Raw genomic sequence first — 13703 nt, forward strand, 5'->3', positions numbered from 1 at the left:
GCAGGTCAGCACAAGTGCCAAGGACTAAGAATGTCAAAGATCCCACTTTTAAGTACAAAAAAAGGTGTAGCATAAAGAAAAACAAGACAGATAAGTGCACTAACACTCTAGATTAAGATCAAGATCAAGATCTAGCTTAAGATCAGGAGCCCTGATGTTGGTGATCCAAAGCAATGGGTAGCAGCAAGTCCAGCATCCAAAGTCATCTAATGAATATGTTTATCTACTTTCATATCAAAGTGCAAAACCAGCACCTTTTACACATTTTACTGTAAGAATCTTCATTAAATGTTGTGCCTTCAGTAGAGGCTTTTATAGTAGAGAATTTCTCTCAGTCACAGCAGGGTTTCACGTCCTTTGAAATGCAATCAAACAAACCATTTAAACCTGACCCTCCTCACGGAGCTTAATTATTTAATTTCCTACTGTAATGTTCCTCATCTGACGTGTTTGAATTTTATTTTATATATATATAGACTTACACAGAATTTTAGTTCTGTGTCGTTTTCAAACAGTGGTTTTGACATATCCATTAAGAAAATCTTTGCACCTCAATTAGCAAGGTCTTAGAAAAAGAAAAGTTCTGAAATATTCCTAGTAAGGTACATATTTCTCAGATTAAGGTGATGGTGGGTTATCATTTTACAGAAAACTGAAAACCTTTTCCTTCTAGTGGCACAAAATTCCACTTCTCAGTTCTGCCAGGTCAAAAGATATCGGTCCTTAAAGCTGTCACTGGTTCCAGACAGAATAATGATGGGCCTCTAGCCAGAGCACGTTTTTGAGAACTTCCAAAAAGTTATTCCTCAAGCAAAATTTAAATTTTGCAAGCGGCCGTTTCTGAGCATTTTAAGAACGATTTTAGAATCAAACCCCGAGAACCTCGATGTCTTGAAAAGACTTGAAGCATAGGAGTATCTGCAAGAAAACAGCTATGAGACCGCCAGCTTTCCTGGAAAAGAAATGTCACTACAAGAAAACAGCTTTAGGACCTCCAGCTCTCCAGGAAAAGCAAAGTTACTATAAGATCCACTGCATTTCCCAGCCACGCTCCTCCCCTTCCAAAAAAGAAGCAACTCCAAAATCCAGACACCCATGCACGGTCCCTTTACTCGACTGTCCCACCGCGGAACGTGTTTTTTTTGTCTTATATGGAAAAAAACCCCACTTTCTAAGGGGCGAACACCTCCCCCTCCCGGCTGCCGAACCCCCACATGGCTGCGCTCCCCCAACCCTGGGCGCTCACCGCTGGCTCCGGCGGAGGCGTCCACGGCGGCGGGACGTCGCGGTATCCCCCAGGCTGCGGGGGGGAGGAGCAGCCAGGGGCGGCAGCCCCTCTCCGGCCCCGCCACGCACGAGGTGGCTCCGGCTCCGTGTGAGGCGCCCCCGGCCCGTCACCCCGGGATACGGCGGACGGCGGCCGCAGAAGGACACACTTAATGGCGGGCAAGAGGGTTACCCGAGACCCGGCCAATAGGACCGGGCGGCTCTGCCCGATCAGCCAATCAGCTGCGAGCATGACCCAATCACCACCGCCCCGTCCGCCTCGCTCCCCCGGCCCGTGCGAAAGTAAACACGGCGACCCTATAATAACACGGGTCTATTAGAGCCGCTGTGCTTGTTTCGGTCCATTCTGCTGGGATGCCTGCGGAGCGCCATGTGCCCGGCCCACTGTGTCCGGTCAGGCCGCTGCCCCGGCGCCCTGCTGACGCTCCCCGCAGGGCAGCGCTGCCCGGCCTCCCCAACCCCCCCCCCCCCCGGCCCCGCCGTCCCTCCCTCCCGCCCCCGGAGCCTCGCCCGGCCCCGCTGAGTAGCGCAGTCCCGGCCGCCCCCCAGCAGCGATGGGGCCGCGGTGGCTCCCGCTGCTGGCGGTGGCTATCGCGATGGCCCAGGCGGCGACCTGTGAGTGGGGAGAGGGAGAGGAGCGGGGTGGACGCGGGGGGACGGGCCGGGGTCGCGGGGACGGGGCCGCCTGGAGAGTGTGTGGAGCTCATCGGTCCCAAGGGATTCGGAAGCTTTCTGGGACAACCGGGTTGTGACTCGGCGCCGTGAGCGGCTCTGGAGCTGTTTATGGCCAAGGGGAAAGTGTCCCTTCACGGGATTCCCTCCCAGGAACAACCCTTGGGGATAGATCGAGGTCTCCGGGAGACACCGCGTTATTGTGCGGTCCCTGACTTTTGGTAAGTTCAGACCTAGGTAAGGGCTGCTTGCTCTCACAGATTAAAAAACAGTAATAATAATAATAAAGTCTTTTCGAAACAGAAGTCTTTGAGCCTTTTAGTTGTAAAAGAAGACTGCATCTGGAACAAGCTCAAAGTAAGCCTCTTTCTGACCCATTTTACTAATGATTAAACCGGCAGAAGAGAAACCCAGTGTTTACCATTCAGGCTTTCTGTTTGAGTGCTGGGGTTTCTGACTCGAGAAGGGAGCAGTATCGAAAGATGAAAGTTAATTTTTTAACTTTTTTTTTTTTAACGGGTTCTAAAAATAAATCTTCTAATGAGTGTTTCATAATGTTCTTTTCTCCTGTTTTCATCATATTTTCGGTTCCATGTATGTTCTCCATTGCATACCTTGTCACTTTCTCTTTTCTCAGTAGCAGTGTCCTGCTAATGCAAAATTTCTGTGGTCCATATAGTCCAGCTTCCTATCCCTCTCTCTGAACAATGGCAGGGATTTCTGGAATGGCAGGGAGGCAGGAAGAGAAAACAGCTTAATGATGTAGCTTGTACCGTTCAATAATCATAAATGAAAGTTGCCTCTCTGCTGGTCTTAGTGCAGTTGTTTGGTCAAACACCCAATGAGGGACACATTTTGGAGAAGGAACAGATAAATATTAGCGGCTGACTTTTTTTTTGTTGGCTGCATAAAGCTTATGTCACTGATAAGCATTTTGGGAGACTCTAGTCCCTGGAATTTTGGAGCTGTTTGCAATACAACAGCATCACATGTCCTTTTTATTCAGTTTATGGGGGCTCTGAGTTTCTGGGAGAGAGCGGGACTGCTTTCCATGACTGGGGGATTAGGTAAGGAGCTCTAAGTTAGGTTTAAGTGGCCCACTTAAGGCAGGTTTGTGGTTGCATCTGCACAATAAAACAGCTGTAAGAAACTACTGAATCTCTTCCTCTCCCACAATGTTTCTTTTTTTAGTAGCATTACTTCTAAACAGGTGCTTGATAAGTCATCACTATACAGTGTCTGTACAACACCTATGGAAATTGTAAGGCATGATGCTTCAGTGATAACCGAGTGAAACACACCAAGTGCATTAAGGATTAACTGTTGGTTTGGCAGGGTCAGAAGTGGGCTGGAGTTTCCTGTAATCAAACTGGCAGCAGTAGCAGTCAGGATTGTTTTTTAATAAAGGTCCTATCATAATCTTTGTAATTAAAACACGGATTACTAAATACAGTAGAAATTCTGTGTACGGGAGTTGAAATATTTGCACTAAACCCCATGGAATTTGCTTTGAGTTACATGTTTTATTTAAACTCAATGCCATAGGAAATCACCTTAGGAGAAGGATAAACAGCTGTGATATAGGGGAAAAGACCTGTTTCCATTACCCCACTGTGTACTGAAGACATGACGTAGAAAGTGTTATATCTGTTTGCATGCACTTGAAGTTTTCTTGTGTTTTATTTACTGTAAAACTGTATGAAAATGAGAATGATGCAGCTAAAAGTCAAAACAAGATTGTTTTAAGTCAGCTGTGAATTAGGCCTCATCTACACCACAGAGCCTCTGCCCCAAAGCTATGTCAGCGTGTTTGTAGAAACCTTCAATGCAAATAAAATCAGCAGATGTGGTACACAATTTTACTTTTTTTGTTGTTACTCCTTTTGCCTCAGAATAGATAGTTCTTCTGCATCCTTCTTATTAACTTGCTTTTGTGTAGTGACAAAGCATTTACTCAAAGTAATTAAAATGACACCGCTAGCAACAGTTGATGGTAAATAAGTTATCAGAGTGTTTTCCTGGGAGTGCTTTCCAGTGCAGTTAGGGTTCAGAAAAGGTCTTAGGAGGCCTTTCTTGTCCTGTCATCTCTCTGTGCATTTTGCCATGTCTCCCAGGAGACAGCATGTTAGTGGTGGGCTTTTGGATTGAGAGAAAAGGTCTAAGACATCCACAGTTGCAGAGTTTCCAGTTCGTTGCTCCTCCTCTCTGCTCAATGAAGAACAATCAGAAAATCCAAATCCACCTCTTGAAATATGTTGTTAACAGCCTTTCTTGAGACGTGCTTCTGGTATACCTTAAGGGTTGTGAAGGTGGAAGACAGTAGCAGAGAAAAGCAGGCTTGAAGCATTTCTTTTGTGACAAGAATTTTGCAGAAAGTGGAGGCCCAGAAAATGAGATTGTTCTTTCTCCAAGCAGTTTCCTTGAGGATCAGTTTCACCTTGCAGGGTTCCTTCTTTTCTCCATGGATTAGCATGTCTATAAGAAAAAATGAATCGTCAAATACCAGACTGATACATTTATGAGCAGGGAAGGACACAAGCTGACCTCTCCTCCTTGCATTCCTAAGCAGCTTGTGGTTGCTCTTTGAGATAAAGGTGTGCTTTAAAACTTTAGTGGTGTGCTGTAGTACATCCACCTTATGCTAAAGAAATTTTATCTATTGCCTTTCTGGAAAGATTAATCTTACCAGAGTGAAAGCAAATAGATCAGTTTGGAGGTACAAGCTCACCCCACATGAAATACATTTGGGATGCTGTAACAGAAAGGTTTCTTCAGGTCATTACCCAGTGTTGCAGAGTGCTTCAGCTGTGTTCCTTGGAACTTGCTAGAGACCGTAAGGTGTTTAGGATGGTATGGTTTTATTAAATATGTCATCTAAAAGCCATTCTCGATTCAGGTTCTGGGCCTCAGTAGCTACTCTTTAAGTTTTCTCTTTCCTGTCAGTGCACAGAAATTGGGAGGCTGGTTCCCTGACACTTGGCTGCTCATGTGTCTCAAGAAGGTGCTCAGGGTTTGAGGTGTTATCTGCTCATGATGAGACTGAATTGACTGTGTCTGCTTGAATTGGTCTTGTCTGCAGACCTGTGATGAATAGGTATGAACACCAAATCTGGTCTGTGCTGCAGGTGTCAGGACCCTCAAACAGTTGTGCTCCTCTGAAAGGTTTAAGTTATGCAAAGGCTGGTAAAAGAAGGGCAGGTGTAGAAGTGTAGGTACTCTCTAGTTAACATGTGTCATCCATGCTTTTTAACCGTGTCAGCTGCACTTTTTCCAATTATGCTCATCCATTTTTTCCTTTATCACAAGGTGTGTCCAAAAGTTAAACACGAGGCAGTCTGATTTAGTTGCTGTTCCTGTAGTGTTGTCTCTAAAAAGAACACCGAAGCAAAAATATCTTTCATTTTTAGTATCATTTCTCAACTCACCTATTTGTGTAAAAGTCAATAAAATGACAATAACAAGATATATGAAAATTAAGTAACAACACATAACATGATGGATCTGAAACAAAACAGTTAGCTAGGATTCTGTTTTATCTTGGTAGACTGTGAATGTATTCATAGGTTGTCTGAGATTTCTCACCTTTTACTTTGTAAAAGTTCTGTAAAGTTCTGAAAAATAAAATTACATTTATGTTAATTACATCTAACAAGTAGCGTGACTTTATAAGACATATTTTTGGTCTCACATGACTTAAATAGTACCAGAATATTTACTCCTAGATCACTGAGACAGGTAATATAAGAGGCTTTGCAGCTTTTTTCTGCTTGCTGGTCACATATCTCATTTTGTATTACTCATAACTTAAAAAAAAAAAAATCTTGTCCTGAATATGAGAGTTAATTTATGCTTTGGACATAGCATTGCACAAACATTTTGGTGACTCAGGATTTCTTTTTTTGGTCAGAAACAGCTCCCCCAGATACAGAAAACAGACTCCTAGGATCTGTTGACCACAGTTTTCAAAATGACAGTGAACTCAGCTCTTGACTAAGCATTTAATTCAGAATTTTGTGTTAGGTTCTCATATTTATTCAGTGTTTATAACTTTTTTCAGCTGTTAAAAAGATAGATAAATAATGACAGAGCTTCTTTGTTTCTCCAAAGTTTTATCCCAGCAATATGCCTCCCAGTTCCTGCTCAGAAAACGTCGAGCCAATTCTTTTATGGAAGAAAGTAAGAAAGGAAATCTAGAAAGAGAATGCATTGAAGAATTATGCAATAAGGAAGAAGCCAGGGAAGTCTTTGAAAATAATCCTGAAACTGTAAGTATTTTATGAATATCTGTGACATAGATAGTTCTTTGCAGAGGGAAAGCCAGAAGTACATAGAATTCACACTTCAAAGCTATAAGAATCTTAATGAAAGGGTTAGATTTAATTGCTGCAAGATTTTTTTCAAAGTGAGGAGGACTTGATTCCTCAGTTCAGTACCACTGCACATTGTTTGGTAGCAGGTATATTTTATTTACCTTTTTACTACAAAAGGTTTATTATGTTTTGCAGACTATGTCAGTTCCAAGTTCTGTCTTTGATAACATTGGATATATGTGGCTATACTAGTTGTTAAGTTTAAATAGTTTCAGTAGTCAATGGTCAATTGCTTTTAATAATTTTTGCTTTAGTAACACTTTTCATTTTATTTGGAATGAAGTTGCTGTGAGAAGTTAAATGTATTCCAGGGGGGTTGGTTTGTTTTAGGTTGAAAATAGAAAATAAAGGAGCCTAGCTCTACATCAACAGTATCAGACCAGATCCTCCCATTTAAAGAGAATTTTGAAAGTAATTTTGACACCCAGTTCATTTTCATTGCCTTCATTTTGCAAGTTCCCAATTCAGTGCAGTATCTTAATCTCTCCATTGAATCTTGTGTGTATTAAATGACCTACTTGTTTAGGCTAAACAACAATGATATAGAAAGCTTGGCCTATATTCTATGAGTCAAAGCAACTTTTTAATTTGTTTGTAGTCCTAATACCAATATATTTTAGAATGTATTCAGTGATATATTTTGCTCTAATTTTATCTACTTGAAATTTTTCTTTTCTTTCCGCAGGAGTATTTTTATCCCAAATATTTAGGTAAGTACAAAAAAACCTCCAAACAACTCTAGTATATAATTCCCTGATCCTCTCATTTGGATAATACTGGTTTAGTTATTCTGCCCAGAGCACTCAAATGATTTCCATGCTGATTATAATGCACAGAAGCTCCCTGAGTGCTTAGATCCTTAGTACAGAAGCGCTCAGGAGGTTGCTCTGTGATCAGCAGTCCTTAACATGCCCAGACAAGTTTCCTAATTCAAGCTTTGGGAACAGACTCTTTGAAGATGAATGAGCTTGTTGTGATTTCGGTCTAAATGAGTGCTAGTATCACCAGCAGATCATGTGGGTTTGCATTTGCAGGCTGCCTTGCCTCCCATCGAGCTGGGGTTTTCAGGGTTGCTGCAGTTACTCCTGATTCTCCAGCTGACCTGAGGGCCTGCGTCAAGGGTAAGTGCTGCTGTTAAATGCTTTACCTAATGCACTCACATCTAAGAACACGTGCATGGCTACAAAGCAGTTCCCATAGGCAGAAAAACAGACAGATAACCATTTAACTCAATAATCTAAAGCAGAAATGGACAAAAAAATGTTAGGTGAGACAGAGCATTTTCAGAGAAAGCAGTTTAAGTGACTGGTTTTAGCTTTATGAAGCACCCTGGAAAAGAAATATGACTAAGTGCAAAATGGAAGGCAGAATTCTCCTGGAAACAGAAGTGTCCTACACGAACCCACCAACATTCCCCAGTTCCTCTGTACTCTACTATGTCTTTAAATCTTTGCATCTAGCAAGTCATGTTCTATTAGTTAAGGTAACTGGTTAATTCTCTGTTGACCACTCTTTGGCCCATAGCTGCACTGTGACCATTCATGAAGTGGGTAACATCAGCTGAAAAATTCAAATCTTACATGGAACACAGTCACTGACTCCCCAAAAAAGGACAGAAAGCATGAAACTTGTGATGTTTCTCAAATATTTTATTTTTATGCCTTTATCCATTCGTAAATCCAGTGTGAATTGTGTTCTCATTAGTAAATTCACAGGAAGCAATTTTTACCATATTCCCTACTTGCCACAGTTGAAACATCTCTCTAAACCTCTTAAACTTTTACAGCCTAGTTATATCAAAGAAACCTTCAGTTTGTTTGAGTGGGAATGGGGATACTTAACCTTCTGACACTGTTTTTGTCACTGAAAACAATGGTAGGCAAAAAAAAAAATCCTCAATAATTACACTGCACATGGTCACGGATGAACATATTTTCCAGATCACTTGTCCAATGTGACTGCTGCTGTCACAAGCTAAAATATGCTCCCATTCATATCTTTCTCAGTCTCATTAAAGGTCCCAGGAGGAAAGGATTTAGCAGAGCTGTGTGAATATGTATTATGCAGTGAAAAAAACCTAGTTTACTTGATAATCATTGTATGTCTCCCTTTGGGTTCACATTTTGAAATCAAATTAAATAAATTATTACTAGTCACTAGGATAAAGGAGAAGTGTGTATGCATAAAATTTTCAAATGTTTATAAGGCTTAAATTTATGCACGTTTCTGGAGGGGAGCCACTGCTGAGACAGTGGAATTTAAAATTCCTATTAAAACTATATATTTTTTTTTTAAATGTGTTTTTATTGAGACAAAGGTTTTGCGATACCGATATCAACATTTTTTTTTTTTTTAGTTTTAGAAGTTTTGTCTTCCTGAACTTCTCAACCCAAATGGTTTTGATACTGTCAAATGAAAAATCCAATTTTACTAATGAGAAATAAATAAATAATTGTAATTAAGTGTATTATAATACAGTAAATACTTTCAATCTCAAGCTGAAAAAAAATCAAGGAATAAAAATAGCAATGCGAGCAGAATTGAAAAATAATTTGTCCAAATTATTTATTTGAGAACACAAAGGAACATACATTCTAAAGACACAGATTTCTAGATAAACAATTATAAAAATCAGTGAATAGATTGACTGCTTAATCCTCATCTAGGAAAGACAAGGAAAATTCTGCAGTTCTTTAGTTCTTTTGAGTGAAGTAAGAAATGTTTAAGAAACCCAGTGAGGTGTTATGTACAGAATTGCAACAAGTTTTCTGTCTTCAGGAACATACTTGCCTTTTCACTCCACTTTTTTGAATATGAACATCACTGAATCTTTTCAACTTTTCATTCTGTGGTCTGGTTTTTAGGACACTATTTTATTTTTTTTTAAAGCATGTCTCAGAAGGACGTTCCAGAGCTTTAAAGTAGAAACAATGCATTTATAATGTTTGGAGGCCTGCAGAAAAATAATCCAAAAAGACAACATCATAGTCAGCAGACACAAATACAACAATGCCTTATGTGGTATGCTGATGCAAAACTATAAAAATTATGGGAACTGCTGAAAGAAATGTATGTGTTTCAGTTGGAGAGAAAAAGGCAGTGAATTCTGTGTTCTCTGCCCCAGTCTACATATTTTGAACTTTGCTTTCTGAGATCTTGGTGGCATGTATAAAAAGTCTTCAGTTGCTCTTTATAATGCTGTGGTAGTTTGGTCTAGGCCTTCCTTGGTGACCAGTTTGTAACCAAGGAAGGGTCCAGATTTACCCAGTATTCCCTACGATTTTTACGTAAGCCAGGCTATAAGAAGAAAGGAGGAAAGGCCTTCGCTCTCTTTCCTTCCAGTGGCTTGGAGGTGCAGGTTCCCTGCTGTTGAGTCTGTCGTTGTTGGGGAGCGAGGCCTGGTAAGGCCTTGCCAACCTTGGGAGACGGAGGTTGCCGGCGATCGTTCCAGAGTGACTTTCTGTTGTCCTAAGGAGAGTAGTGAGATATTTCTTTGCTAACTCTTTTAGTTGCTAGATCTCGGGCTACTGATTGGGATATATATATATATATATATATATATATATATATATTTTATTTTGGTTTTGTTCCTTTTCCCTTCCCCTTTCCCTTTCCCTTGTGAAATTGTATATATATTTCAATTGTATATAACTGTAACATAAGTGTAAATATATTTTTATATATATTGCTTTAGCTGTCTCTCTCTCGTTTTGGTTTTCTTGGTTGTTTTTTCCCTCTTCTCTCTGAGGTTTTGGGGGGGACGGGACTTCTTGTGGTAAGGTTTGGAGACTTGACAGGGAGCCAGCTTCAAACCATATCAAATGCAGATTTGTTTGTCATTGAAGTTAATATTTGTAAAAGGTGACAGTATTAAATGCTGATGTATCCAGCCTACCCTTGACGTGGATGGCCAAGGCAACCTGAGGTGCCAGTTTCTCTGTAAAAGTGACCCTTCTTAAATAGAGAAACTCATCTAATTTTGAAGTCTTGGTATTCTTGAAACTTTCATCTGTCTACTGAAATTTGTGGCAATATGATGGGGCAGAGCACTGTTCTTTAAAAAGTGAAATACATCCATAAAATGTAATGAAAATAGTAACAAGTCTGAATTTGGTCATATTTTGCAGGCATTGGCATGATTTGGCAAGTAATTTGTCTTCTAGTTGTTTTCTGTCTGACAAAGTATTGGTGGCTTGGTATGTTCTCAGTCACTTGTAAATTAGTAGCAATATGGTTGTGGGGCTACTTGATGTTCTGCGTCAAGCCCTTTACCATTTCATGACAGGTACCTGTAGGAAGAGAAGAAGAATAAACTGATTTCTGAGGAAAAATAACCCCAAATAACAAGTCTTTTCAATGTTTTCCATCCCACAGAAATTTCAAACCAGTGCAGCCCTCTGCCATGCCATAAAGATGGATATAAGGATTGCATAGATGGACAAGGCAAATACACATGTGTCTGTAAACCAGGGTGGAGAGGAGAGAACTGTGAAGAAGGTATAGTCTTTGATCTCATATGTTAGTTCTCAGGAGTACAATTACAGTTCTGCTGTTATTGAATAGTATCTCAGTTGGTTGTATTTTGTTTTCCTTCCAGATATAAACGAGTGTGAAGACTTTAATGGAGGTTGTAGCCAACGCTGTTCCAATTTACCTGGGAGCTACCGTTGCTTGTGTGAAGATGGATACTTCATGCACTCGAACAAACGGGATTGTGGAGGTACAAAGTGAGACTTAAGAACATTATTACGTGACAATACACTGCCTGCTGACTAGAGAGAGGAAAGAATTTAGTCCAATAGTTCCATAAATGCTCTAAGTTCATAAAAGGTTGTATTGCCTCTGAAAGATGCAGCCATGCTTTAACTTGGTTACTCACTGCAAGCATTTCTGACAATCACATAGTGATCCAGATCAAGGAGAAAAAAAGAAAGAGGAAAAAGGCTGTAGATGAGATTCTTCTTCATTTCAGAGCTCCATAAAGCTTGATTTTATCCCTTACCAGTTTCACATATGCTTTAAGCATGCTAAACCAAGAATCTAAAGTGGTGTGACCAGCTAATATTGTTACCATGGAAATCCCGCCTGGGTTTTGGCTGAATCATAATTAGTGATGCTGCTCTTTCGGGAGTTTGAAGTTCATTGGAGAAGAAACTATTAATGATTCCAAAAATTCTCAAATTGGAAAGAGAGATTTGGCTTTTATTCACCCAGAATAATTTTTTTTCTGTGCCTGCCTGTGTCTGTTATTATTGGCCATGACCTACGTGCTTCGTTCCATTCCGGATAAAGACCATGTACTGACATAATTAGCAATTCTGACTGCATAGTTAGAAAAAAATACAACTTCATTCTATTTTAATGTCATGTTTTATTGCCAAACTATGACAACAGTTTTGGATAATGTCAAATAATTTAAGAGACTGAATCTGATGGCCATCTTCAGCTATCACTTTCTTTAGTCTATAAATTTTTGTGAATTAATAACTTCCAAAGTAATGCCACAACAACCAAAGATTGTGGTTTTGTCAAAAAGGGCAAGCAGATAAGTTGGTTAGAATCTCTATAATTCTTGCAAAGATACTGGAAAATTTGGTTAAAAAATAATCAAAGATAAAAATAGACGGCTATACCTTAGTACCTCGAGTACCAGTTCTGTCATTTGATAAACTGGATTTAAGTATTTCATTACATCCAACTACAGTTATACAACTAGGAATTTACACAGTAACTATAGAAAGGTAGTCCAAATTCAGGACAGCTTTGACTTAATAAGGTTCCAGGAATCCTGGCAAGCCAATGGCAGACTCTATTCTCCCTGTGGTGCACCATTTCCACTACTACTAAACCACAGAGAAAACTGGAATGATCCCTGCACATACAAGTGGGGATGAAGTACTACCAGGGATCTGATATTTTTCTGTCCAAAAGACATTTAGTAAGATTGATGCTATGTGCTGAGTCAAGTTGTCACATCTGCATTGTGAAAATGACAGTGAAAAACTGGAAACACCCCAGAAGACAGACGCTAAAATGGTTTGAGGGATAGAGAGACAGTGAGGGACGTGAACACCTGTCAGCAGAGCCAATTAAAAGACAATTGTGATGTGAATTGATTGTAGCATGTAAGAACCTCCAACAGGATTATCTCTTGTCTTTCTTTCTGGATGTCTTTTTCTAAGGTAGGATTTTATTCTGCAGTCTGGCTTAGTTTATAGGAAGTCTGCAGACTGTTTCTCTCCCTGCCTTCCTGGACAAACTTTTCCTGTTACCCATAGAACACATGAAAGAGTGAGAAAGATAGGCAGGCAGAGACTTTTTTTTCCACTGAGGACATGCAGAGGTGTGTTTTTCCTCTGGAAATCTTTATGGCTATAGCTGTAGTCTGCTAAGAAAGCATGGTAGACCAGTTTTCCAGCCTCACTCAGTTTGGATAGGGTTAGGAAAAAAAATTATATGGAAGAGAGTGACTTGGTTTTTAATAACTTGTTTGTATTTCTAGATATAAATGAGTGTGTGCTATATCCAAACATCTGTGGGACAGCCATTTGTAAAAACACCCAGGGAAAATATGAATGTGAATGTGCAGAAGGCTACACATATAATTCAACTTCCAAGAACTGTGAAGGTAGGGCTTTGCTCCCAACCCACTCCTTTTCTCTTTCATCTTCTCACCCTTCCCATTTTCTTTTTTTAATCCATGGCTACACCAAACTCTAGCACCTCATCCAGTGGTGTATTTTTTAATCTTCATACTGTTTATTAAATGATGACTCAATTGTTTACTCTTTCAGAGGTTCAGTCAGGCTATATTACATGTAGTGTATGCAGTTGCAATGACTTATTCCCAAACACTGGTTTCTCAGTTCATGGGATCTCTCCTTTCCCGCTGCAGGGAGGACTTTAAGTCCAAGCTCTAAAAAAACTGTCTGACATGTTTCTTGCAGGTACCTTGGACCAATGTGTTGAGGACCTGACCATTACTAGAGTATTTTGTTCTTTGTTTTTAATCATCATTGCAGTTATCATCATGGCTAGGCTTCGTGAACGAAGATTTGGGAAGGGCTCTACCCACGTTTGTTACAAGCGCGCTGGTGGCTAAAAAGGCCAATACAAGATAGACCCGTCCGGTTGCAAAAGGCACAGCAGAAAGGCTCCTTAGCCGGTATATTCTGCAAGGCATGATTCTTTCTGCGTTGTCTTTTCTCCTCAAGAGTGATCCTGTGTGCTTTCTCAAAAGAAGCAGCAGCGTTAAAGATAGTGTGTCTCCAGACCTCCCGATTGGAGGCCAGAGTAGACCAATTATGATGATCAATATGGCCAAGGCTGAGATGTTGTTTCAGGGAGTCCTTGTATCTTCTCTTCGGGGTTCCT

The 13703-nt window shown here is 40.3% G+C and overlaps 2 protein-coding genes across 13 annotated transcripts in view; one reads left to right on the forward strand and one right to left on the reverse strand.

The window, feature by feature from the left end:
• The window catches only part of ARL13B (ADP ribosylation factor like GTPase 13B), a 41338-nt gene extending 39804 nt beyond the window's left edge, over window positions 1-1534 (reverse strand). For 8 of the 11 annotated variants that reach the window (XM_064643752.1, XM_064643755.1, XM_064643744.1 and 5 more), the window contains exon 1: window positions 1247-1534. In XM_064643752.1, coding sequence (XP_064499822.1) covers window positions 1247-1519 — 273 coding nt within the window. In that variant the 5' untranslated portion in view covers window positions 1520-1534. The remainder of the gene's footprint in view (window positions 1-1246) is intronic. The other 3 variants (XM_064643792.1, XM_064643782.1, XM_064643789.1) reach the window with 2 other exon arrangements.
• A 140-nt stretch (window positions 1535-1674) lies between these two features.
• PROS1 (protein S) overlaps window positions 1675-13703 on the forward strand; it is a 29639-nt gene continuing 17610 nt past the window's right edge. The window contains exons 1-7 of one of the 2 annotated variants that reach the window (XM_064643734.1): window positions 1675-1902; window positions 6067-6224; window positions 7015-7039; window positions 7364-7450; window positions 10704-10826; window positions 10927-11049; window positions 12832-12957. In XM_064643734.1, coding sequence (XP_064499804.1) covers window positions 1842-1902; window positions 6067-6224; window positions 7015-7039; window positions 7364-7450; window positions 10704-10826; window positions 10927-11049; window positions 12832-12957 — 703 coding nt within the window. In that variant the 5' untranslated portion in view covers window positions 1675-1841. Of the gene's footprint in view, window positions 1903-1997; window positions 2181-6066; window positions 6225-7014; window positions 7040-7363; window positions 7451-10703; window positions 10827-10926; window positions 11050-12831; window positions 12958-13703 lie in introns of those variants that run through there. The other variant, XM_064643736.1, reaches the window with a different exon arrangement.

The sequence above is a fragment of the Pseudopipra pipra genome, chromosome 2 (assembly GCF_036250125.1).
Source record: "Pseudopipra pipra isolate bDixPip1 chromosome 2, bDixPip1.hap1, whole genome shotgun sequence".
Taxonomy (NCBI): domain Eukaryota; kingdom Metazoa; phylum Chordata; class Aves; order Passeriformes; family Pipridae; genus Pseudopipra; species Pseudopipra pipra.